The sequence below is a fragment of the Dermacentor albipictus genome, chromosome 3 (genome assembly GCF_038994185.2).
Source record: "Dermacentor albipictus isolate Rhodes 1998 colony chromosome 3, USDA_Dalb.pri_finalv2, whole genome shotgun sequence".
In the NCBI taxonomy this organism is placed as follows: Eukaryota; Metazoa; Arthropoda; class Arachnida; order Ixodida; family Ixodidae; genus Dermacentor; species Dermacentor albipictus.
Window position 1 is genome coordinate 156,950,624 of NC_091823.1, and position 27,825 is coordinate 156,978,448.

The 27,825-nt window shown below is 47.4% G+C and overlaps 2 protein-coding genes across 2 annotated transcripts in view; both read right to left on the bottom strand.

The window, feature by feature from the left end:
* Positions 1–1,301: 1,301 nt before the first annotated feature.
* LOC139057003 (uncharacterized) lies at positions 1,302–27,683 on the bottom strand. Its single transcript, XM_070534806.1, has 5 exons — positions 27,437–27,683; positions 19,876–20,210; positions 7,701–7,941; positions 2,290–2,484; positions 1,302–1,747 (listed from the first exon to the last, which is right to left on the bottom strand). Exons 1-4 carry the CDS (start codon positions 27,598–27,600, stop codon positions 2,424–2,426), a joined length of 801 nt encoding a protein of 266 aa, XP_070390907.1. The 5' UTR covers positions 27,601–27,683; the 3' UTR covers positions 1,302–1,747; positions 2,290–2,423.
* LOC139057001 (uncharacterized) overlaps positions 27,616–27,825 on the bottom strand; it is a 42,808-nt gene continuing 42,598 nt past the window's right edge. The window contains exon 5 of the mRNA XM_070534805.1: positions 27,616–27,690. Coding sequence (XP_070390906.1) covers positions 27,679–27,690 — 12 coding nt within the window. The 3' untranslated portion in view covers positions 27,616–27,678. The remainder of the gene's footprint in view (positions 27,691–27,825) is intronic.

Consider the following 27,825-nt stretch of genomic DNA (forward strand, 5'->3'; position numbering starts at 1 on the left):
TCCTGAGTGTTTCTTCAAAACTAATTTTACTTTGCGCTTCTTCGACTTCAACAGAGCTCCAAAAAAATCTGCACAGCCTCATTTGTGGTTTTACCGAGGGCTCCCAAAGTCAAATGGCCTGCCAATATTTGATTAACTTCTAACCCAGATACGATATATGATTTTAAGCACAGAATGACATTTGCGAACGTTAGCGCTAGCACCGTGACTCTTTTGCAAAGCCATCGCACCACCTCACATTTATTGCGGCCCCAAAACGCTTTATGTTTCAGTAATGCTGCACTACGCTGCCCCTTCATTTTCAGATTATATTGGTGGATGCTTGACTAAGCCCTTCGTTTATGTATACGGTGAAGTATTTATATAGATTGACAATACGTATGAGTTGCGGTTGAATGGATACCGCGTAAATACTCGTGTCTTCATGAAAGACCATAATTTAACTAATTCGAAAAAAAAAGAACATTTCAACTGTTTCCTGATCTTCGACTTTCCTGTCAATCGCGTTTGTAAAAAATTGCCTTTCTATCTTGGACGTTCCGTTTTTGTCAATTTTCGCCAGTCCTCGCTGAGACACCCTCTGAGTCCTCTCTGAGTAAAGTGCATGCGTTTCCGGTATTCGAAGCTGCGCGCCCGGCACTTTTAGGCCCCGAACGGCAGGCGTGTGTCACCGTGGCACAGCATCCTTTAAGAGAAAGCAGCGAGCGCTGAGCGCTGCAGCACATGCACAAAACGTAAGGAGACAAGGATTCTTATTCGGAAACAATACAGCCTCAAAGAGTGGAGAATTTTTATTTCGAAGCGTAGTGTACGCCCACATGGCTGGAACGTCGCCACCGTCACGCGCTAAAAATATTCCATACCACTAGTACTGGTTGAGAAATGCCCGGAGCTAGCAGAGAGCTTTAGTTTAGGGGACGCAAGCGGCTTGCGCGCGCAAGAACTAGGAGCCATGGTTCTGGGCCTTCGCAGAACCCTATGTCTGGCTTTGCGCATGCACAGTACCGTCGATCTTAGTTGTGTACGCAAGCCGCTTGCGTCCCCTAAACTAAGACTCTGTAGTGTTAAGCTATACACGGTATAAAACCCGTAATACCGTTTTACAAGTTACTATCTTGTATTTGACCCAAAGTAATGGCAGAGCTGCGATACTTCCTGTGCAAAGTGTGGTGGCCAGTTCCCTTCCAGCTGTCCAAGGCTACTTTTCTTTTTTCTGGTCAACCTCAGCACAGCTGTTATTCTTGTTTGCTCCATATAAATTCAAGTTCAAATTATTTAGAACGTAAGGTACGACACACATCATCATAACATATATACCTTTATTTTCTGGCATGTAGAACTGTGGCTGACAGAAAAGCTCATCGAGTAAGAGCTCTCACTTTTCCAGCAATACGAGACACTTGTTTTCACCTAGCACGCCGCTCCGCCTATAACCCACGTTGGATCGGAGAGGCAAACTGGGCAATGGATTGCGGGACTATTTATGGGTCCTCGTAGAAAAAACAGAGGTAGCTGCTTTAACGATGCTCGCGGTTATTTCTTCGGGGGTGAGCATTTTCGTCAAGTCCTCCGTCCTTGTATCCACCACGTCACCGATCTTGAGGAAAGAGCGAATGCGCCCGAGCACTTCGTCGCCGAGTCGACCAAGCTGAAGCTGCTCGGCGTTCAGGTCTTGGGCGCTGCTTATTGTCATTGCTTTGTTGCCGCCCTCCTTCTCCGGCCTTACGATGCCGACAAGACGCCAGAACTGCGTCGACACGTAATGAAGACGGTTGTAAAGCGCACTTCTAGTTACGTTGTGGCCACGCCTAAGTGCTTAACGGTTATTGCAACTCTATCCGATAAGAATGTTCTACAGAAGTGCTACACCCGAGATATTATTTCACAGTGGCGGCTTGATTCCTTTTCTAACGGTGCTCGCTTTCTGTACTATGCAGCATAGTAAGCTGACGTAAATAAAGAACCGATACCAGTAAAGCGAAATATAGGATGCACTAGAATCATTGAGGTTTGGTATGTTATTCGCTGTCTTGCTTGAATAAGGGAGCGTACCAAAATTACGTCTATCAAGAGCAATACCAGCACAAACTCATGATTGCAAAGGTCATCAGCAATACGGACCACTAAATTAGCACTAACACACAGCCTTGCCAGAGGCTTATGGCTTGGTCGGTCACGCGATCCGAGCTTTCGGGTGGAGTAGGCTACGGTGCGCTCGTTGATAAGGTAAACAAACTCTATCAAGAAATGCCCACTGCCGAGTGGATTCATCAGTTGCACTGCACGTACTTCGTGACAAATTCGTTGAACGCTTTCCATGATTTTCATTTCGGCCTCTTCTTGACTCAGGGAACCAGCGCGCTGCACAATGTCCGCCAGAAGTGGGTGCCAGTGGACGAGCTCAAAGCCAATGGCTGCGCGCCTCAGCTCGCTTCCGAGGACAAACGCAGCGGCTTTGTGCAGGAAGCCAGAGTTCCTCCGGATCTGCAATTAACAAAAGAATTATACTGTACTGAGTAGTCTACCTAATAGGGTAGTATGGTAGATTAAAAACACAATTATAGTCTACAACCTAACAAGACGGAAACCTAATTATGGTGCACACGTCCCGGCTCACCATTTTCTCAGTATTGCCAAAAGGAGGTGGGCCTACGAACACAGCTATGACTTTTATTGTCGGAGAGGCATCAGTGCTAGAAGCTAGTTTTTCTTCTTTTTTTGAACGAAGCTTAGCAGGATCATAGAATTAGATCATCCTACCTTTCTGGACATGTATAGCTTCTTGAGGAAATGTTGAACTTATTCGACAACGTGCACAGTAGATAAGAACTCGTAAAAGGTGCTAACGAGCTCTGAGAACGAGAATCAAGATGACTGCCATGTTTCTGGTAACTTTTGATCATCAATGCAAGTATGCAGGTGAATGCCTACTGCATAAATATGCTCTATATTGCGCAATATTACGTGCATTTCCTAATATTTGCCTGATCTGTTGCTAAATAAGTTCAAGGAGAGAAAACGATATTGCTAAAGCTCAAAGTACCTGCGGCCTAGTTAAGGACTAGTGCGGAAGCTAGTGGAGCAACAACGCGAACACAGGAGAACAAAACACTAAAACGGTGTCTCCTCTGTAATTCAGCTGTTGCACTCTGTTTAAGATGTGTCTTCACCATGATATTGGTACATTTATATGTCATTATGAGCAGCATCGACAGCATCATGTTGGGTGCAACACCAAACGTACTGCTCTACCATGGGTTGCATGTACGTTAAAAACAGATTGTAGTTTAAATTAATCATGCGACACCCACTATGACGTCTCTATTTAAAAAATAAAAAAAATTACGGGGTTTTATGTGCCAAAACCACTTTCTGATTATGAGGCACGCCGTAGTCGAGGGCTCGACAAATTTCGACCACCTGGGTTTCTTTAACATGCACCTAAATCTAAGTGCACGGGTGTTTTCGCATTTCGCCCCCATCGAAATGCGGCCGCCGTGGCCTCCCGCGACCTCGTGCTCAGCAGCTCGACACCATAGCCACTGAGCAACCACGTCTCTTTTAGCTGTTGAGGTGTAGTGGGACGTTAATACCTATGATATCAATCTTTACGGCGTGATTAAAGAATAGTTCTGTGACACTGATATGCCTGACGCGAATACGTTATTGTCTTTCGCGTACTAGAGAATATACGGTGGGATATGCACCTGCTTCACTGTAATGAGCAGTCTTAAGCAATTATTTGCTTGCAGCCTAGAAGGCCTAAGCCAAGCATCGAATTTTCGAAGCATCCATAGCTTTTGGAGAAGTCTAAAAGGCCCCTACTTTAGAACCAGGTCACAAATTTAGAATTCCTTTTCCGGTAGTTTTCGTATACCGCCATAGGAAACTGTCATTTGACTTCACGGGGGAGACATGGGTTACGGAGATAAATTTATTTCTTGAACAAATTTCATGAATCTTCTCATGCTAATTAAGTTTTCTATTCTAAGCTTAATTAGGCGACTATATTTTAAATATGTCAAGTAATTCATAATATAGTCAACTGCTTTCTTTATTTGCTCTAAGAACAAAGAAAATATATAGATAGAATTCCCCATTTATGTGAAATGTATACTGAAATGTATGAGGAGTGCAGCGCCCCAACTAGAATCTCAGTTGAGCAATTATTTGTCACGTTACAGCACAATAAAGTACTGTGTTCACAGCATCAAAGACGAACAGCAAAATTAAATGAAAGAAGAAATTATTTGGCGCTCAAAATGAAAATGCTGCTACCTGCGTTACCTTCGATATATATTCAGCTTCATTATCGAAAAAAAAGAATATTGTGGCCCAAGCAATTTTAAGTCCAGGGGCGCTATAACGTAACGCTATTCCAAACTTTTCTATTCCAATTCTGAAATCAGCCCTCCGCGATTGGTCAAAAACATTTCTGCACCACCCCCATTTCACCTGTCTGTCACGCGACATCACGAAAATCGCACTTACTCCCCATCTGATTTAACGTGCACACACAGATTATGCATAATTTTACCGAACAAAAGAAAAATAGTTATTTCTGATTCGACGCCTCTTCGCCATTAGCCCTTGGCTGTTGGTAAAAAGTTTTCGGACTGCACCCACTTCACCTGCCTCTCACGCGACGTCACAAAACCGCAAAAACTCACCGCCTCAAAGCGACGTGTACGCGATAAAGATGCATTATTATGACGAACAAAACTGAATTTTCTGCTGAATAGCCGCAGGCCGCCCCGTTCCGAAAGGAATAAAAGATGGCTGCCGCCTATCGCTCAGGCACTGGCTACTCGTATATCTGTCGGAGAGGATGGATTTATTTGCGTGTAATAAAGCTTTCTGCGTGGTCATGTGACGTTTTCGAGCACTTTGGGCACGTTTACCACCTAGTTCTGCCAACTCCTTCTTTTCTGAGGATCCCTTTTAGTGTCATTCGTAAGCTTCCGTTAAATGCCGCCGCGATTGTAGACGAGCCACCGCAAGCTAAGTAATGGGAAGCGGACCAATCGCAGACGCCGCCACCACCCTCTTCATCCGGTTATCGATTTTCAGTGCAGTGGCTCGGCGTTATCGAATCCTTCTCCGCTTGAACGTGCTCCTCGCCTCTTGTGAGCCAATTAGATAAGACAAGCCGCTCAGTGTAGGCAATATTATTCGTTATGTGTTATTGTTATGTGTTATTCGGCTGGTGTGAAAACATGTTATTCGTTTTTCAAGCAAACAAAAGTGACCTCCTATGAACGAGGAGAGCGGTTGAGTGGTCTGTTCAGACAACCCTGCGGGTGACCGCCCGATGCTTGCGTCGGCGGTTACGCAAATTTCACGTCAGGAGATTGGAATAAAAATATATAGGAATAGTTTTACGTTATAGGGCCCCAGGTTTGTCGATGCAATATGCAAGCAAAGCGTCGAAAAACTATTTTTTCACGAATTGGGAAAGAAAATTCGAAAAGAAGTGAAGCGCTAAACAGTGAGAAATAAAATTGAAATGAAATGAAATCTTCATTCCCCTTCTCATGATTATAAAAGAAAGAGGGCTGAAGAAAAAACGCTCCACGTAGCACCTTGAAACACTTCTTTAAACCCCACATTATATCCTCAACTTCACTTTAAGACTCGCACGACACATGACCTTTAACGCCCATTGAGAGCCTGCACAAAACTGGAAGCTGTTTGAACACATGCTCAATGTGTAAATGAACAGGTCTAAAAATATACGTACAGTGTGATTAATACAAAAATACATATACAACATCGAATCGAGAAAAGAAAACAAAGATCGCTGCTCAAGATTAGCGTTTCATTGTTCAAATAAGAATGACAACGTAGTGGTTAACGTAGCAGTACAAAAACAAAACGAAAAGTGACCATGATGTTGCACGAGAACCGCCTCAAAGTATATTTCGTACACAATGTTTTCAATGTGTCCAAACTAGATTAGAGGAGGTGTAAAACTTGTAATAATTTTTGTGGGTTTTTTTCTGGCAAGTTATTCCGTTCATGTATATTAAGATAACAGGGAAGTTTATAGGAACTTGACTGAAATATGTACACAGTCCGACAAAACAGTATGGACCAGGTGGGGCTACGACGTACGTTACATGGGGTGAAAGGGACTTGTTTTGCAAGTAGGTGCTTCGATTTCCTTCAAGGCGCTTCGATGTTTTCTTTTTTCTGTCCGCTTTTCACGGAATGTATTTCGTACCACAATCAAGTATACCGAGTTATATAACTTGTCTGTTTTTGGGCACACCAAAGTTTTAAAAATTGCTTGCAGCAGACAACAGGGGTGCGATCTTGTACGCGTTCCAAATTGGAACGGAGGCGGTTCATTCTTTACGTCACGAAATAGGCGGTATGTCCCGTTCCGTTCGTCGGTTAGCAGACGACACGGAATGATTGACAGCAGATATCACGTCACAATTGACGTGATGGCGTTCGGCACGGTTCAAATTGACGAATCGTATTTGGCTCGGTGGAACGAACCGCCTGCGTTCTATTTTGGAACGCGTACAAGATCGCACCCCAAAATTCTGCACTTTGATCTAAATTACTTCTACGTAAGATCAAAATGCTTAATTGAATAATGAACATAATAACGCTGATGAACTTTTTTTTCATTATTTACGTTAAGCACCTATTTGAATCTACGAATTATAGACGGTGAGTTCGCAAGGTGTATCCACTAGTGTGTCTCCCGTAGGAAGCGGTAAGCCGACGCTTTCAGTAAAGAAAAGGAAAGGCCGGCTTCTTGCTCTCTCTCTTTTGCGATACCTTGCTACGCTTTGTTGCATCCCGGCGCGCGTGCTACTCAAAGAAACGTCAACGCAGATGACACATATATGCTACGTTTGCTAAAAAAGGGCTGTGGCTTAGGTAAGGTTAAGCCCAGGATGCGAAGCATACTAGCCTTTATTTTAGTTGTTGAACCACTGTTTAGCCTGGTGAACTGCTGTTGCTTGGCTATATTTCGTTCGGCTAGACGAAGAAACAACTCATGCGTTACTCTGCTTCGCCTTCTAGAGCGGAACGCGACAGCGTTCCCGTCGACCCGCCAAGGGGTGTAAGACAATGGGCTACGGCGCAGCGACTACGCGCCCCGCATTGGACGCGGTGAGCGTCGAGCAACGCAGCGTTCGGCGCGGCAACGAAATGTGCGCCTGAGCAAGCGACGCACGCCTGAGCCTTAGAAACAGCTCGTTTCTAAGGCAACACTGCATTCACTAGAGGCGCTTTTGTACCGCTTTGAAGCATCGTACTCGTGGCTCAGTGGTAGCGTCTCCGTCTCACACTCCGGAGACCCTGGTTCAATTCCCACCCAGCCCATCTTGCAAGAGTTGAGCCAAAGCCACCTAAAAAATCCGTCTCTGCAGCACGCCGCAACCTTTGCTTCTCATTCCAACGAGCAGCTCTGTCTCCAGGAGGCATCTCACCTCGTGAGTGTCTAGCAGAGGCAAGCGCAGCTGCTTATATACCGCCGCGACGGCGCGAGCGACGGCGCGAGTTGGAGCCCCGTTTCTCCTCTGTCGTGACGTCACGGTGTCACGTGGTATTGAAGGAGACACCGCCGCGCCTGAGGAGCTGGGTCGAGCTCTCGTAATATGCTTCGCATAAAAGCGACAAGCGCAGTTGCGCGTGGTCGACGAAGAAAAACTGCTGTCGCCAACTTGTCGCGTGCTCACCGCATTTTTGATGATGCACCACGCTGGCATGTGCGCCCAATAGCCGTCCACGTGGACGCACGTGAGCGCGTAGTTCTCCTCCAGCGACGCGGCCAGCGACGTAGCAGCGTCCCGGTGCCCGGAGGAACCACCCTGGTGCCGTACTTGCGGACCTCCAGGCTAACAGACAGGGTGTGCAGTTGCCGGTTGCCACTCAGCCAGCGGCCCAATGCGGCCGCGTCTCGGTCGTCCAAGGCGAAGTCTGCGCGGAAGTGACGTCACACTGGAGCACTTGCGCGTCCTTATAGGTTCGACGCGAAGGAATTTTTCGAGAAAGGTCCGCGTTGACTTTCGAGCAAGCTCGAGTTCACCAGTTTTGTATTGGGAGCCTCCCGAGAGGCATTCAATATTTGAAAGGAGCTGGTAGCTGAGCGAGTTGGTGCGGGTTTGTTTTATTGAAGGTTCCTCAGAAAACAGAAAAAAAAACAGTAGGACGTTCCTGAAGGTTAGTTGATTCATACTTGAAGGATGGTTAAAGCTGCCCGAAAGAAATGAGGACAAGCGGAAGGAAAACACAACACAGCACGAGCGCAGTTACTCTGGTGGTGGCTCCTGGTGCAATGTGTGTTCCTTCCGTTCACCCTCGTTTCGTTAGCGCAGTTTTAAAGCGAAAGCTTTACTGGCCGCAAACTTGTCATTTCGCTGTGGCGGTGCTCCGAGGAGGCACATGACATCACAACGCGCGCCTCGCCGCGGATATTTCTCTCTCTCTATCGCCCCCTAGTCACTAGTGCGCATGCGCCACTGGTAGCACCGATCCAGAGGTGTTCCGCTGCTGCACAGCGCCGCGCCTTTCCGCTCCGCCGTTTGATATGACGTCACACCACCTTCCTCGTCGTTGCGCTCGCCTCCGCTCGCTTCGCCAGCTGTGTCGCATGCCTGACAACATGTCGGAGGATTGTAAAGGAGAGCTCGCGTGCGCCGCAACCGCAGTTGAGGCGGCAGTATGAACAGCGACAATTCTGAAAAGCAGGAGGAGGCCTGGAATCGACATCGGAACGAGATGAACAGGAAAATAATCGCCAGACCAACAGCGCGCCTAACGACTGGCTAAATGCCACAACATAGCTAGAGAACCAGACTAACCTGCACTTGCAATCAAGATTAACCAAGGCGAACCATGCTTTCACTGCGTATCCTGGCATAGCCGAGCTCAGGCACTGCCAATTTTTAACCTTTGTTCAAGTAAAAAAGAAAGGCAAATGATTGTGCTTTTTCTTTCTTCTCTCGCCTCTATTACGAAATGTTTCAATACTTGAACATCTCAAATTTCAGGTCACAAATCTGCGCAGGCCCTATAATCAACGCGGACATTGAGAAATTCAGGACAATTTCTGTAGGCAACGGCTATGTTATGCAAATGCTAAAAAAGTAGTATGAAGGCTGGCGACTACGATTTTGTTGAAGCCACTAGCGACCTCTATCTCTTGTATACACACAATCCAGGTTCTACTATCCCTCTATATAGCTGTTGTTCAACCGCCCCACGCTGGTGCCCTACAATACAAAAAAATATGAGCGCTGTTTCTGCCGCTGAAAAAAAAATTCGTGTTTGACTTGAAAAGACCATAAATTCATTCCTGCCTATGAAAATGCAGACGACCGATTTATCGTACATTTTATGTTTCCTTTGTTTTAGTGTATTTATTGTAGATATTGTTGGATACAATGACCAATACGTTTATACTGTTGACTTTAGCTGATAATAATTTTCCGCTGAAAAGCAGTATGTAGTGTTTAGTTGGCAATCTTGTTTTAACGTAGAACTTCGTTATGGTCGACAGTTCAATAAACATCCGAACGCCGATGGGCATAGTATTTTGAAGGTAAAACGAACGCTCGCGAACGTACAGGGTCCATTATGAAAGAAATGCGCGTGATTTATTATGACGCGACTATCCCTGGCAGCGCGGCAATACCGGTCGGGAAATCTGGCGAGGGTTCTGTCCTGCCAACGCAGCCGGTCGCAATTGACTCCGACTGACCGATAGTGACCGAGGATCTGCAAATATTGTAAGATTTGGTGTCGGGTTTGAAGGACGATCGAAGGAACTTGGGGCGACAGGACTAGGCGAACAGGATTTATTTACAGTATTTACATTTGAACATGGGATTCATTTACACAGTCTAGCGTGACTCCCAAATGGAGCCCGCAAAACGAAGCATACAGTAGACGAGCACACAGCTCACAAGTACACTGACGAGCACAGAGCACGACGACGAGCACACCTAGCAGCCGACAAACAGCCATTTCTAAACACTTCGTGTTCCCTTGATCCCTAGGTAAGGCAAAACGTTCGACGTCATCGTACACAAGCCACCTCTCTGCGGGCCGGTTTACACACACACGTACGCACAGTTTTCACTGCCGATTAGCAGCGTCAAACGTCAACGCAGTCGACCCGCCGCTTGCCCATTATCTTGAGTCTTGAAAGGCGCGTTGGTTTCCCGAGCTGACCAGGCACCGTTGCCACCGGTTGTCCCTTGTCTGGCGCCTCTAAATTCCAGAGCTGCCTTTCTCCTGAAGTCGCCACGTGTGTCAAGAGGCAAGGTTGGCGGTGGCGGGTACAGTAACATTAGTTGGTCCGCCGATAGCGTTTAGTCACAATGGAGACGAAGGGGTGTTGAAGCGGCAACTCGAGGTCCCTACGAAATGAGTCACCACAGCAATTGTGATAGGCTTCCATGGTTCTCTTCGGGGAAGATCGCAACGCTCGCACCTGCAGCTGGCTAAGAAAATGTTGCCATCTCGGCAAGCCATTCCTAACAGCTCCTCAATGGCCCGGAAAATGTCGACTGGCCAGTGCTGACAACCGCTGGGCAGGAAGAGAATGGCTGGCGAGCTAGAAGGTGGCTTTGCTCTCTGCAATCCCTGAGCACTTGGAATTCCTTCAACCATATCACGATAACCGACACAGAAGAGTCGATCCCGGCAACACCATACCGCTCAGCGTGCCCGGAATCAGCTGTTAACCCACCAGGCTTCCTATCAAAATTTCAATGCAAGCCACTCAACTGGGAACCCCAAATATTGCCCCAAAAATTTCGTGCCACGTAAGCGAGCGTTCACGTTCCGCCTGAGTTCGACCAAACCTGACCGTCGCGCTGCACAAGAGCAAAGGTTTACGCAGAACTAAACCGAAGGCTGTCAACCACCAATACCCGAACATAAATTAAGCAGCCTAGCTTCACGAACAGTCTGTTCTTACCCTATCGCAGTGGCGTACTTCTCTCACGTACTGTTGCCACTGAACAGTCTGGCCAACTTCACAAGTACATAATCAGAATCGCGCTAGCTTTGTGGTCCCTATTCCGAACACGTGCTTGCGTCGCACTCAAACGTTCCGTCACGCTGACTCACGTATCTTTCTCTAGTCCATACAGGACACGTAACTCAAAAGAACAACTAAACTTGTGCAACTTACGCACTCCGCAGAACCCTTAAAAATGCGTCTGCTAATAACTCGTTCTACGCACGCGTACTAGAGAAGTCAGAATACGGCTGCCCTTAAACACACGAGGAACCCAGTCATAAATCTGCTTCCTTCCGTACACACAGGACACGCACTAAAGGAACCGAGAATGGTTTTCAGTGCAAATTACGCACTTACTGAAAACCTACGCGTTTAACCTTAGAAAATAAAGTAACACATAAAAAAGAAGGTTAACTAATACACATACACTTTACCATAGGCCTCTCACCGATAACTTTGACCTTCACGTTACTCACACACACCCAAAAAAATAAAGCCTATCTACTCATTAACTCCTCGCGAGACTAAATGTTTGCATAAAACACCTCTTTGAAACCTCGGAGCGTCTCAAACGAAAACATAAAGAAAGCTCATACCTTACTTTTTCAAAGAAATTTTTAGTCTCAAGTCGCGAAAATTATCCAACGCTCAAAAATAAAAAAAACAATGCTTTTACTTCTATTGAAGCTCTGTTGGCATCCCGTTCCAAACACTTACGACTGACTCATACTTTTGAGCCGTACCCGAGGTGGTCGCGGATCGAAAGCTATTCTGGCTACCCCGGAACAACAAAAGGGCCGACACACTAGCAGCTCCTTCAACACGTTACAGTTTCTGGCCAATGTGCGTCCTAGGGTCACGCTTTCATCACTAACTCGACTGACCGCGTCGCGACTCCCTACCACCTCGTCTCATCCTGCCACCTTGCGCTTCTTCGCACTACATGCTGCACTCAGGAAAGAACAACGGAACGATGAGGAACGTAACTGCCCCGTGCCCTTTGTCCGCATCCGTGCAGAACATGCTTCTGGGTCTCTCTTTGACCGGTTGCTCGAACGTGCTTGATGCGCTAACATCGTCAATGACGACCGCACCTTTCTTTTCCTCGCGCCCGGCCTTTTTGCGTCTATCGCCTTCCTTGACGGCGCTGCACTACTCACTGCAGTCTGATCTTTACCGCCCTTCCTTCTACGGCGCTTTCTCTTTGAAGTCTTCTCTTCTCGTGCCTCGTGCTGGCCGGTACACATTTTGTCGGCCCGGATCGGTCTCTTATCCGCACATTCTGAGTGATTTTCATTTAGGTCGACTCTCTCTTTGCCTCGACTGGTGGACAGCTCAAGCGACTCCGGAACAATGCAGCAGGCTTTACTCGAGTTATGCAACTCGCACTCTTGCGAACTGCTCTCTACTGCATTGCCCAGCTAACGCTGTGCATCTGCGCACTGCCCGTCGGTCTCAATCGCTGTCTCACTCGCACAGTCCGAATGATTCTTAACTAAATCATCCCTATCTTGGCTACCTAGACTGGCGGAGAGCTGCACCGATCCCTGAACAATGCAGTGGTCTTCCTTTGAGCTACGGAGCTCGAAATCCTGCGAAGTACCCTCAACTGCATCGTCCAGCTCGCACTTTACTTCGGCACGCAGATCTGACTAGACATGGATGCTCGCGTCTGTCGGATCCGCAGTATCATGTACCTCGCTAACAACCTCGTTACCATGAGATGCAACGCACACGCGTGGTGACTGTACCAATTCCTTCACTGCTGGCCTAGCAGTATCTACAGTGCTCTGTTGGCGCGTGCAGCACCTCGTCGCTCTCACTACAGCCTTTAACGGCCTCTTCTGCCACGAAGGCATCGTTAGCTCCTAGCACTTCGAGTTCACCTATGAACGTGCTGCTAATCTCACAGGCACTACTACTTCTCTCGGCTTTCGACTGAAATGTGCTATCGACTTCCGCCCACTTTTGTTGCGTCCAGCCTACAGATTTCTCAAGCCGCTATTGACTTCGTGCGTTTAACTGCTGCAAATCGTGTATCTGTGTATTCACTGCTGCCATTTCCCTTTCAAGCTCTTTCGGTTTTGGTCACGCCCTTGGCGTTCTTGCCTAATTGATTCCCGTTCCTGACTTTTACTTAGAATTCGTTTGCCCATTTGTTCTATGAATTCAAATCATTGCCACTTTGCAAGATGGCTTTACGAATCTCTGATTCCGTCAAGTTCTCCTCTCCGTCTACCTCGATCTCTTCACACAACCACCACAGTTCAGCTCTCGTTAAACACAATAGGATCATGGTTGCTACTCTAACCTTTGGCTCTGCTGTCACACAATACTTGCTGCGATACTCAAGCAAATCAAAATACAAGTAAAAAAAATCCCCAGCAAATGAAATCCAAAAACACAGAGAGATTGAAGCAAGGTAAATCTTACAGCCCAAACCAAACGCTTACCCACTGAATCAGCACCATATCACCAGTCCTTCTCCGCCGTATCCAGTCAGTTGCAAGAGGTGGTCAATCCTAAGTTGCCTCCAGCTTGATCAGGATACCGGTCGGTCACCATGTGCCAATGTCCGTGAGCTGCCATTGCTGTCTCCGAGTCGTAGGCCGATCTCACCGCTGCCATCCAGATGTAAGATTTGGAGACGGGCTTGTAGGACGATCGGAGGAACTTGGGGCGACAGGACTAGGCAAGCAGGGTTTATTTACAGCATTTACATTTGAACATGGGATACATTTACACAGTCTAGCGTGACTCCCAAATGCAGCCCGCAAGATGAAGCATACAGCAGATGAGCACACAGCTCACGAGTACATTGACGAGCACAGAGCATGACGACGAGCACACCTAGTAGCCGACAAACAGCCGTTTTTAAACACTTCGTGTTCGCTAGATCCCAAGGTGAGGCAAAACGTCCGACGACATCGTAAACAAGCCGCCTCTCTGCTGGCCGGTTTACACACACACGTACGCAGTTTTCACTGCCGATTAGCAGCGTCAAGCGTCAACGGAATCGACCCGCCGCTTGCCCATTATCTTGAGTCTTGAAAGGCGCGTTGGTTTCCCGAGCTGACCAGCCACCGTGGCCATCGGTTGTCCCTTGTCTGACGCCTCTAAATTACAGAGCTGCCTTTCACCTGAAGTCGCCACGTTGTGTCAGCAGACTAGGTCGGCGGTGGTGGGTACAGTAACAATAGTTGGTCCGCCGATAGCGTTTAGTCACATTGGAGACGAAGGGGTGTTGAAGTGGCACCTCGAGGTCCCTACGATATGAGTCACCGCAGCAATTGTGATAGGCTTCCATGGTTCTCTTCGGGGAAGCTCGCAACGCTCGCAGATGCAGCTGGCTGAGAAAATGTTCCCACCACGGCAGGCCATTCCTAACAATGTGCAAGGTCTGCACGAAGCTTGTGCCGAAAGTGTTGACGGAATATCAGAAAGAACATCGAGTTTTGCGCTGTCGAAAATTGTTGGATTTGATTCAAAATGAGCCGGACTTTCTTAACTCTGTCGAAACCGGAGACGAATCCTGCATGATCGAGTACGACTACCAATCGAAAAGGCAGAGCATCCAGTGGCACACGAAATCATCCCCCAGCGCGAATGAACAAGTCTCGCCTCAAAACGATGCTCATTGTCTTCGTTGACGCCCGAGGAATCGGCCATTTTGTGTATGCACCGCAGGGAGAAACTGTCTGCTCAGCCTTTCACATGGAGGTGCTCAAGAAATTGAAACACCGGGTCGCGCGTGTGAGGGCTGACATCAAAGACACGGTCAAGCTCCACCATGACAATGCCACCAGCCACACGTCCTTCATCATTACCAACTTCTTGGCCCGGAGCAACACCCCGGTGGGCCCCCATCCCCCTTACAGTCCTTACTTCGCCCCGCCCGACTCTTTTTTGTTTCCCCGACTGAAGAGAGCGCTGAAAGGAAAGCATTGGGAGACCGTGGAAAATATCCAAAAGCATTTTACAGTGTTCGATCCTGAGAGACATTCCTGTCGAGGACTTTCAGGGTGCCTTCCAGGCGTGGCAGACACGTCTCCGCAAGGGTATTGATGCAGGGGGAGAGTATATCGAAGAATTTTACCCATTTGTACAGGCCCGGTCAATAAATCTATTCTAATAAAATGCGCATTACGTTCATAATGGACCCCGTATAAAAATATGAGCTGGCTTTCTAGGTTCCCTACAGATCTCCGTCAATTGACGAATTCTGCCAATGGCGGGAGGTTCGCACTTTTCAGAAATACTCACGTATACAATCAAACGGAAGCTCTGCTGACATATATGGTAAAATAAACGGGCACTGCCGTATACCGTGTCCACGAAGTTACATAACGTCTAAAACTCTCAAGATGCTAAATTATTAGCTGAATAGTATGTGTTCCACACAACAAAGGAAGCGTTCAAAAAATGCTTGGGACTACACACTCGTCGGAGTTATTTGAAGTTGGCGCGCGCTTTCAGATCAGCAAAAGCGTATTATGTAATCTTTATAAAATTCATTTCAGTATATAAATCCTATTCAGAAATTTTTAAAGCTCGTTTGTTTTTTAAAGATAATGCCCGACGATTGCTATACTTCCTAATGTTAAATTTGAGCTCAGCTGCATACCTGTTTTCATTTAGCAATATATTGAGGCAACAATTTTGAGACCGAAATCAGCGCACTGACTAGGAGTGGGCCCGTGCTTTCAGCGCATTTTGAAGAGGGAGGGGCAATATGGGAACGCTGGCATAATGAGCGGCATCGGAGACAGCTGTGGAAGAAGACCACGACGAACGCGCGAGCAGCGGCATGAGCGCGTTTGCGCGGTTACCCCGTGAGACGCCGAGGAGGAGGAGGAGGAGAAACTTTATTATTGTAGAAACCCTTGCGCGGTTTATTCCTGGGTGGTTCCCTCTGACAGGGCTCCACTGGCGATCGCGGCTCGCCGGGCCGGGTCGAGGGTCGCCAGTTGGCTTGCCAGGTCCAGTTCGGAGAGTCTCGCCTCCCAAGACCACGTAGTGAGTGTGTGTGTTGTGACTCGTGGCGAAATTGCGTCGCCCGGACGCGCTAAACCCAGAAACGGGCGCTTAAGAGTTTGCGTCCTAAAACAAAATCAAGTCGCGACGCGCTTACTCGCTTATACGGCAAGGGTCACATAACATTTCTGAAGAAGCACAAATGCGAGTTCTAAAAATAAATAAGAGGCAGCTATACGCCGGCGCGCTTGTTGTGTAAATAGATAAACACCAAGGTCAGAAGTGACAAGCAATAGGTAGGTCATGAAAATCTGTCAGAACACGCGTTGACAGCACTCTAGTCCAGGCGTACAAACGTGTGGTGAAGCATTTCCGTATTTGAACGTTAAAGGTACGCCCTCAGTTAAGGACGTAAGCGCGCGCCGCGTTGCGAAGGCCACACCACTGCGCGGTCGCGGAGAGCGGCGGGCAGACGAGAGTTCTGCACCTCTCCCGAAAGGCCGCGGGATCCCGCGAGAATCCCGGCGCGTTTATGTTGTTGTTCGTCCCCGGCTTCTCGGGCACGGAGCGCTAGGGTGACTCGATGTGCGCGCGCGGAGGCGAGCGCGCGCATCGAGGCACCCTACGGAGCGCGCGCCGTCGACTTCACGGCAAGAGCATTGACTTCACCGCCCACGTGACGACTTCGGCGCCTGTGATTGGCTCGCTGGGGTTTGCGGAAACGCGACGCCGCGAAAAAATGGGTTCGAGACACATCCTCGGGCGGCCGAGAATTCTCGCCGCGAAGGCGCATTTCGCGGCGCGCGTAGCCTTGCGCGAGCTTACTTCTGCAAGCGAGGACGCACTTTAAGTCATTCAAAAAATTGTGTGTGATTTCCATGCAAATCAGAATTGTTGTAGATTTCAGACAAATTTCGTCAAGCTTTCATAAGAATTGTACGGATAACACATAATATTATGGGAATACATACTAAACGCTCCAATAGGGTATCCTAATTCCTGCAAGGAGACGAGACTCTGCATTCCTACAAGTATTCTCTTTACACAAGCACAGCAACACAAAACGTGCCGCAGGACAGAACAAAAGTATAAATGACCCCAATTTCCAAGCTTGTTACCGCAAGAAAAGGAGTAGGGAATCTAGGTCGGGAGCATTTAGTTTGTAAAAAATAAAGATATTGCGCAAAACCACGAATTTGAATTAACGTGCGTGTGTATGCGCGTGTATGTTACATTAGGGCAGCGAAGTTCTAGCGTAGAACGTTTACCATAATCACGGTGCCGGTATGCGAATTCACGTGCCTACAGCGCAAAATCGGCACTCGTACCTCATTATGCAAGACCGATCATATAAAGCCAGCAGACAATGAAGCCAAGGAAAGTATACGGGTCATTAGCTTAGGTTGAAGCGCAAATGTAGTAAATAATGAAGGGAAAATGAAAGTGAATGATGAGATAGCTTGTCGCCGATGGGAGCCGAACTTACAAGCTTCGCATTACGGGCGCGATGACCTACTAATTGTGCTACAGCGATGTCAGCAGAACGTCCACTAACTTGGGTATTTATGCGTACTACTAAGTGTTACGGAATCAGGGTGTAGACGAGCCGTATGTAAAGATACTGAATGATATCTATAGCGGCTCCACAGCCACCGTAGTCCTCGATAAAGAAAGCAACAAAATCTCCATAAAGAAAGGCGTCAGACAGGGAGATACGATCTCTCCAATGCTATTCGCAGCGTGTTTACAGGACGTATTCAGAGACCTGGATTGGGAAGAATTGGGGATAAAAATTGATGGAGAATACCTTAGCAATTTGCGATTCGCTGATGATATTGCCTTGCTTAGTAACTCAGGAGACCAATTGCAATGCATGCTCACTGACCTAGAGAGGCAAAGCAGAAGGGTGGGTCTGAAAATTAATCTGCAGAAAACTAAAGTAATGTTTAACAGTCTGGGAAGAGAACAGCAGTTTACGATAGGTAGCGAGGCACTGGAAGTGGTAAGGGAATACATCTACTTAGGGCAGGTAGTGACGGCGGATCCGGATCATGAGACGGAAATAATCAGAAGAATAAGAATGGGCTGGGGTGTGTTTGGCAGGCATTCTCAGATCATGAACAGCAGGTTGCCATTATCCCTCAAGAGAAAAGTGTATAATAGCTGTATCTTACCAGTACTCACCTACGGGGCAGAAACCTGGAGGCTTACGAAAAGGGTTCTACTCAAATTGAGGACGACGCAACGAGCTATGGAAAGGAGAATGATAGGTGTAACGTTAAGGGATAAGAAAAGAGCAGATTGGGTGAGAGAACAAACACGAGTTAATGACATCTTAGTTGAAATCAAGAAAAAGAAATGGGCGTGGGCAGGACATGTAATGAGGAGGGAGGATAACCGATGGTCATTAAGGGCTACGGACTAGATTCCAAGGGAAGGGAAGCGTAGCAGGGGGCGGCAGAAGGTTAGGTGGGCGGATGAGATTAAGAAGTTTGCCGGGACGGCATGGCAACAATTAGTACATGACCGGGGTTCTTGGAGCAGTATGGGAGAGGCCTTTGCCCTGCAGTGGGCGTAACCAGGGTGATGATGATGATGATGACTAAGTGTCAGAGCCGGCGACGGCAAAGCTATGGCGAGCGGATGTAGAACACCCCTTTGTTTCTGCGGCATCGCGTTTACACGTGAATTTAGAAGAACAACCACTTATTCTATTTACGTATTCTAACCGTATTCCTATCTCCGTAACCGTATCTACGTATTCTATTCTAACCCACGTATTCTATCCGATGGCATCGAGGCTTCTAGATTCGAGACCGCCGTTATGAATGAACAAGAAGAGAAACAAAGGGGCTAGATTTTTTTATTCAAGTCATACCACTCAGGATCATTAGACCATTACACTAGTAAAGGCCTTCATGTAACAAGGCCGATATATTGCGAGCCTTGTTCAGTAGGCTAATCCCGTATGCAGGTGTAATCTAACACCACTTATACTTCACCGACGTGGCGGCTATATAAAACCTTATTAATTAAAAATGCAAATACGCCTGCCGGAAAAGGACCATCGACTGTAAATAATAAGCGAAATTAAGTTGCCACTGCGGAGATGCAACCACGAAAACGGTAGTTTCTTCATTTGTTCCTGTGGAGATGTACGCATCCGATCCTTCAAAAAGCGCACGTTCATCTGACAGCGCTATCTTCTTTGAGTCCTGCATTACCCGTGACAACAAGGAGTTTAATATGCGAAACTTCGCTGCCCATCACGTCTTGCATGACGTCCATTTACGTTGCCTATGTGAGCGCCTGGCGCTCTCGCTTTTGTTCTGGCTTTATCAAGAGGAGCGGAACGCGAAAACTAAGCAGCGTCGCTGCCACATAGCAGTCGTTGACGCTACACCATCAGAACTACGTGATATATTACATATGTTTAGCATCCCTATTTTACGTGTTTATCGGACTCACGTTTTTTACGCGGCTTATAAAGCCGTTCAAGCACCGACGAAGTAAGTGGCGGTCAGTTCCAGTCCGGTTTAAGCAGAGTTCACATGAAAAGCGTTTTGTTTAGCGAAGTTTGTCAAAATTGTGCCTATAAAAGGCCAACCAAAGTTGATCACTTTGTTCTGTTCATCCGGCATTTCCATGTAGGAGAGTTTTGTTTATCTGGAGTCAAAGAAATGTTTATAAGTTTTTTTTCTAAAGCGTGATGCAAAATGTCATCACACTTTCGCCGAACTGAAGTGTTGCTGTTTCCTACCAACCACGTTCAACGCTCCGTCCTGGGTGGAGAGTCTCTTGACCACTCAAAAACGCGAAAAGCATCAGCATCGGGGAAAGGCATCGCTACGATATCGCGGCCAACTGGTAGCATGGTCACGCGACAAGAATGTACAGTTAAAGCGTACTCTCGAGATGGAGTTCCACGATGCTGCTGTTCTGGAAGAGGCCCTCGACAATGGTGTGTTCGAGGTGGTCCCAGCAGGGCATGATGACGCTGAGCATCCGCAGGCTTCGCGTCGAGGCCAGGTAGGCGGCCAAGAGTCGCGCGAGCTGCGGCGTCACGCCCCCCTGGAGATCCAGCGAGAGCGCCACCGCGTGGTCGGCGCAGTCCTCCGTCAGCGCCAGGCACACGTCGAGGCTGCTGCTGTGCAGCAGGCCGAGCGGATGCAGCGCCGTCTCGGCCGACAGCGCGTTCCACGTTTCCACGAGGGGCTTCATGTGCTCCGCGCGAGGCTCGCACCTGCGTCGATGTTCGTCGGCGGCAAAACTGTAGCCGTGGGCGACTCTCGGAAACCTACAGCAGCAGCAGATTTAATTCGGATGTCTTGAGTTTTTACAGTTCTGCCGGACCTCGGGACAAGGTCGAAAATAAATGTTTCTTTCTGCTTTCCTGCAGCTGCACTCACCCCCCCCCCCCCCCCCCACACAGACGTGTGTGTCCACTATGTGACCATTATGTGACCACACACAATGTGAGCACTATATAAATATAGCAATGGTCCTGTTATTACCAGCAGGTGAGGGACCAAACGCAAAAACGACCGTACCTATGACACAGGAACACCGCAAAACAATTTAGTCGCATGCTTGCAGCAACCTGCTCTGGTTAAGGTTGTATTTCATGAAAAGTGTGCTAATACTTCAAAAAGCAAGACGCCATAACATGAGAAAATACTAAAAGCCACATTTTGCCTCAATAAAACAGGTTTACGATTCTGGGCGTGTGGTTCGCGATTCTGCAGAATTACTTGAAACTCGCGTTCTGAATAGAACATTCTAGGTAAAATTACTGTTTTGTGCTGTTTCATTTGTTTCAGAATTAATTTTTTTCTAACTTTATATTAGCGCCATAGCCTTTTGCATTGCATATTTGTTAGTGCATCTTGCCCCTCCTGCTTAGACCAGAAAGCCTTCCGTAGGAGGCAATAAAATAAAAAAAATTAAATTATGTAATTTTACGTGCCAAAACCACTTTCTGATTATGAGACACGCCGTAGTGGAGGAGCCCGGAAATTTTCACCACCTGGGGTTTTTTAACGTGCACCTAAATCTAAGTACACGGGAGTTTTCGCCCCCATCGAAATGCGGCCGCCGTGGCCGGTATTCGATACCGCGACCTCGTGCTCAGCAGCGCAAAACCGTCGCCACTGAGCAACCACGCGGGCGATGTTATAAAATAAATAAGTGAGCGAGAGAGCTTACGTGCGCCTTATGGTTTGTAAAGCGGTAAGAGAGGTCAAAATTAGGCCTCACTAGAAGGATGTCGCATACTTCTAATCTGCAAAATACTCCTTATGACAAATTTCACCATGACAGTATAAGCTGCCGATCTTTTCCGGGACCCAAATGTAACGCTTTCGACGAGTTCAGAAGAAAAGTAGATATCAACGAACACTACGGAAGCATGCGCGCGATGGGAACTAGGCACTCGGAATCTCTTCCCTTTCCGGCATGTTCATGTTGAAGACCGCCTTGCATGGCGTTCGACGCTAGTTCGTGCCCGGGGTTTCGAACCATTTCCCTAGATCGTGCCACGGTTCGAGCCTTTGCTAATTGCTACAGGAATATTATTAATTTAGGCTACGAAAATATCAACTCGCCAATCCTCAGCCCGTCCCAGATAACGCAACCCCGTTGGAATCAACGAAATTCCACGTGGGAAGGTGAGCCTTGACGTTGACGCTTGGGCAAAGTGGCATAAACTGAGTTCGCGTCGCTTGGGAAACGAGGAAGATGACTTTATGAGATTTACTTTGAAGCATTCGCAGTGATATTTATTTCGTTTTCGCTCGCGTCTATCGAGTTATCATGCCTGGGCTACTGGATTAATTTTGCAGATACACTTTTTTGAAGTAGCTCTTTCCAAGTCTACGTAGGTTTCTACCGAAAGCTTGCACACTGTGCTCATCCCTAGCTCTGGCGTCACCTCGCTTTTACCGACCGAGTAGCAACCGTCCTGCTCGGCCAGCGCCTCATTCGCCACGCCGGGTCATGTTTCGGCAAGCGTCGCGTAAGTGGTTCCGAAATTTGGGCGTATCAGCGCGTGGTGTCCCGTGATAGTGTGGTGCGTTTTTCCGTTGGTATAAGTAAACTGCCAGTACCACCAACACGCAGTAGGGGTCGCTGCTGCGTGCCCAACTGTCATGGAAATAACACTAGCGTTTCGAAAACCAGCGTGTTCTCGTTTGCTCAAGATACTGATAGTAGTATAAACGGCGAACGTGCCATTCGACGTGACCCCGTCGACAAACGCACTCTGCTAGATTCGAAGGTAAGTTTTCTTATGCAATTATTAGGCAAATGACCTAAATATGGTTCTCCCTACTGATGTTCATCTGGTGCATAAATAAACAGTGTCTTTGAATGGTGATCAATAATAACGAGGTACGAAATACGATAGGACGGGAAATGGCGGAAAGATGTCACTAAAACAATAAAGCACATTTTCTGTCTTCCATGTATTGCTGTTCGAGCTTTTTGACCACGCGATTTCTACTTCTTCTGCTAAGGGCTTACGCATAAAGCTTGGAACTTATCAAGTCTCTGATATAAACGGTGAAGCGTTAGAAGTGTTCACTGAATTTAGAGTGCATTCTTTGCAGAAGCGTTTAGAACATATCCTACAAAGCTTGGTTGGAATTAAGCGTTCAACACCGCCGACTTGATTGAAGTCATACACAAATGTAATTGTCAATACAAAAACTCCCACATAAGGACATCGCCTTGTAGGCAATATTCAAGAGCCTCTAAGAAGTGTGCATTACATGTAACTGCAGTTTTTTAGCACATCTTGTGCACACTCTCCACAACGGGGAAAACGTGAAGCTGGGAGCTGGCCGTGACCATTTCTTAAGCAAGTAAACACACGCGGCACTTTGCTAACAACGTACTCCATGACTTAAGTCTGCAGGTATTGTCTTGAGGAGCTAGGCTTTATCTTAGATATCGACTCTTTTCGCGGCGATCGCGTGGGCGCTGCCATGTTTGATCACATGGTGATGCGTCCATTGCTTGCCTCGACTGCCTCCGTCACCTCCGCGTTTACAATGAGTGTGTACGGTGCTGGTGCGGCTTAGTAAACCTCTGTTTCGGGAGATATCGTAGACGGCGACAAGGTGGACGACATGAAGCTTTGGCCACAGCTTCAGGGAACATGAAAAAGTGCTTTACAAACTGATTAAGCTATGTCCAAATGGGGCGAGCAGCGTATGTGGTGCTTGTTTTAAAAGCGAGGCCAAATATGTATTCGAAGCTATCCAAACTTTCTGCTCATGAATTTAATCAGGATTAGTGTGGTTTGCTCTTCGGGATCTATTTCTTAAATATCTTGAAGTAGCTGCTTCTCCCATTTCTGACTCAGTAAACTTCCTTGCTGTGGTCACTATCTCACTATTTCTGCCTAATCGCCTGAGGGTTTGCTCAGTTTCGATAGATTTGTTCTTGCTGCGCGCAAGGCTTGAAACGTAGCCATTTTGTACATTCAATACCTTGTAGCAAGGTTGTATTTTCACAAGTGACTGGCTTAATCTTGTGGACCATCACAAAACATTCAGCTTCGACCATGCATGCGCTATCGATGTAGTCCGTTATTTATTGTGCTTATATAGTGCGCATGTATTCAAGTGTGCGCCCATTCAACTACTGACACGTTGGCAATAGAATGGGTGTTTGAGTCCGTGCTAGTTGGCATAAAGTGTGTAAGTACTGTGCGCGAAACGTACTATGCCAGGAAGCGGCGCTACTCCCCTTGAACATTGTTTAACGAGTGGTACTCACTCTTGCCGACGATACGGAGCTGAGGCACTTTCTTTGAAAGTTAGTGATACAATGTTCGCGGATGAACGAATGTTTGTATCCTAGAAGAAAGCCGTACGTCTCGAAATGCCGGTAACACGTACGGACAGTCGCAGCAATGGTCTCCTAACTTGGCTACACAGATTCATTTCATTCGTTAATATGCCAATGTGTGTGTGTGTGTGCGTGCGTGCGTGTGTATGTGTGTGTGTGTGCGTGTGTGTCCGTGCGTGCACGCGTGTGTGTGTGTGTGCGTGTGTGTGTGCGTGTGTGTGTCCGTGCGTGCGGGCGTGTGTGTGTGTGTGCATGCGTGCGTGTGTGCGTACGTGCGTGTGTGTGTGTGTGTGTGTGTGTGTGTGTGTGTGTGTGTGTGTGGGTGTGTGTGTGTGTGTGTGTGTGTGTGTGTGTGTGTGTGTGTGTGTGTGTGTGATTCCACAGTCTTGTAGCTAACGTAGGTCAACAGCCTCCCAGGGGAGTTAATTGGCGGGACGGCAAGCGACAAACACTCACCATAAGACATGTGGGCCATATTGCGTTTAATGAATGTGAAAAACGTGCTGAATGTTACGTATCGTTTCAACTTATGTCCTGTAAATAACAAAAATAATATTGTTGTTTATTTCCCACATAAGAAAACGTGAACAAAACTGCGAGACTACTTCCAGCAGCGGTGAAAGAGGCACACTTAGTTTCCGTAGCCTTCGCTTCATAGTCAAGAAAAGTTGTCCTCGAATATGGTGGGCTGTCGCTGAGGCGACCTGCGGTGCGCCGCCGAAAGCTCCATCTCGTTTCTCTAGAACAAACTGCTCCGCGAGAAGGGTCAATCAAGGTTCAAGCATACAGTCTATATGAGAGGCTTGGACGTTATCCATTGCTTTGTAGCTAGAAGGGGCCTAATTTAGTACGGCTGATATTTGAATAAGGAGCAATACCGAGACTTCAAAGTTCGCTCATATTTCTAGATGTGAAAGAAGTGAGCAAACAAGGTGCAGTGATGTCTGATTCGGCTAAGTTGATAGTTAATCTCGGCATTCATGTGACAGAGGACGCCATTAAATGAAACTATGCCGTGGTCGAATGTGGTCAACCCAAGTTTGTCGAGCGACAGCGTGATCTTTTTTACTTTGGATAGTACACTTACGCTGCTCGGTGCTCTGAGCAACTACCCCGCATCTACAAATCGCACCACAAGACGCTACGCGGTGCAGCAGCAGCAGCGAGCGAATTGACCTTCATTCTTCGTCCCGCCTCAACGGGCACTGAGCGTCGAAAGCACAGCGCATACAAAGGTACCAGGATTCGGCGCACTTTGCACACATCGTAGATCACTTTCAAGGTATGGGCGCCCACGCGGCGTACGCAGCAGCCACAGGTAGTGACAGTGAATCCCCCGTATTCAGAAATGCATCTTAAGTTGGCGCCCATGCTTGACTTGATATAAATGACGTCTGGTGTGAACGCGCCTATGACACTCATAGCATTTCCTCTGGTGCGTTCATGACAGGCGTCATTAAATAAAGTGAAACGTGGGCTTCACGCTAAGCTACATTTCTGAGTACGGGAGTAAGTTCCAGTTTGGCTTTGGCTTAGCTTTAAGCTCAGATTTACGAAACCAGACGTTTTCTGGATTTGTACCAGTAGTAGAGCTATCGTTCTAAAAGCAGGCAAATTTTCCGGCTATAGTGTGCACTGCAGGTTCCCGCGCATACTCCACCCTCAGGGGAGTTCCTAGGGGAGGCTGTGCAAGAAACATCACAGCAGCTGAAAAGTACTACTGACCTAGAGTATTTAATTTAATGCCTCGAAAAGGCAGCCCTCGAGATGGTTATACCGACGCGATTTGGGGACAGGACACAAAAAGAATGCACACTGGACAGTCGCTGATGCTTGCAGCCCTCAAGTACCCGCTACCGATCGTCATCAATACGGTTCCTGTATAGACAAATTGCATTGGCGAAATGTGCCGATAAGAAGAATTCAACACATTTTATGCAGCAGGCTATCAAGGAGCGCTACTTCTCATCCTGTAAAAGGACTTTTCTCCTAACGAGCATTGTGACCTGTGCGTCTTTCTTTTGGCCTGTGTTGCACCGTAAAAAAAAAAATGTGTTGTGGGACAAGGTATATCATCCAGCTCAAATGAACACGCTGCTAAGATTCGGATATTTACCCATATGGACATGGCGTTTTCCAATATCTTACGGGCAGCTACAAACACTTTGCTGAAAAATGAGGTCCAAATGCGGACGGACCAGCTAACGGCTAACAAGGCAGCAGCTCAAACAGAGCTCAGCTAAACCAAATAAACTGGTCGCAACAACAGTTTTGAAATAGAGGCACCTTTCTTAAATGGACACTAAAGCGAAACAATAAATCAGTTTACACTAATGAAGCAATGTTTGCGAACCCTTCAGGCAGTCATTTAAAAAAAATAGTTTGATTATTAGATGAGAAAATTAAGGTCCAAGTAGCAGTATTCGAATTTCGTGCCGAAACCGCAGCGCCGGTACGTCAGCGTGACGCCAGGGATTCCCAAGTATGTTTTCACATTTATGCCGCGTTGGCTGAACAAAGGTTCCGGAAACTTGCCATGTTTAATATTTGGTTCCTTTAAAAGACAATGTAGTCAATCGGCACCGCTATATATAATTAGTAGGCCCTAGAAAATGCCATCAAAATCCAAGACGTCACAGCCCCCATGTGCGGGAACTTAAGTAGGCGTCGCCACCCGTATTTCGTTCTTGCGCTTTTTCTGGCTTACCAAACGTGTTATCGTTGTAAGAGTGGTGTTTTTGGTGTTGAAGAACGGTAATTTACTGAGGCAGAAGAAATAATTTTTCACTTTAGTGTCCCTTTAAAGCTATCGTTTTGCATGGCTTTTCAGAGTCCTTAAAAACGATAACAGCGACATCATAGCAATAAACTGGCGGAAATTACGGCAAACACCACTTAGCGTACTTCGACCTTTCGAGAACGCTCACTGCGCTTTGTTTAGGATGAAATATTTTATGCCAGAATGGAAAGAAGAATGATAGGTGTAACGTTAAGGGATAAGAAAAGAGCAGATTGGGTCAGGGAACAAACGCGAGTTAATGACATCTTAGTTGAAATCAAGAAAAAGAAATGGGCATGGGCAGGACATGTAATGAGGAGGGAAGATAACCGATGGTCATTAAGGGTTACCGACTGGATCCCAAGGGAAGGGAAGCGTAGCAGTGGGCGGCAGAAAGTTAGGTGGGCGGATGAGATTAAAAAGTTTGCAGTGACGGCGTGGCCACAATTAGTACATGACCGGGGTTGTTCGAGAAATATGGGAGAGGCCTTTGCCCTGCAGTGGGCGTAACCAGGCTGATGATGATGATGATGATTTTATGCCAACAAACGCTAGTCCTCGTGCGTAGTTATTAACTGTCGAGTTCAAATTAGGCAAGCGTAAATAACATTGCGGTTCTATGAGAAAAATCGCACGCAGTGCTTGATAGCAAGTGTATCGATCCAGCAGATGTTTTTCAGTGTGGCTCGGGTAAGCTGATTGACGACAGGGCAGGAGTGCGCATGCCTCAGGCAATTGTACGTGTCATTTAGCTGGCACTGGACTCTTGCGCCTTTCGTAAGTTCTGGCGGAAAAGAATGGTGACATTGCGTGATCAGTGGAGATCTTCCATCACTTACCTCCTGACTGTGGCGACGTGTGCAGCCCGCGGCAACAAGACCTTTCCGCGGTTGAAGTGCGTTCGGCCGAACGCGAATATCTCGTAAGTTAGCTCTTCAAGCGAGGGGCAGTCGTGGGCTGCTCGCAGGAGGCGCCGCGCATCGCTGGTCGAGATGCCACCCATCACGGCCAGCCGTCGTAAGGACGTAGTCCTGCTTAGGGCCTCCACCAAAGCGTCCACTACCCAGGCGCTGGCCGATTGCTAGAACTGCAACTAAAAGATAATGCACATCACGCTCCCATTCCGAACGCCAGGACATTGCGAAATGTCTTTCGAACCCTCGAAACGGAGCACTCAAAACAAGGCCTACAATGTTTCGCAAAAGGAAACAGCGGTCTTTGCAATAAT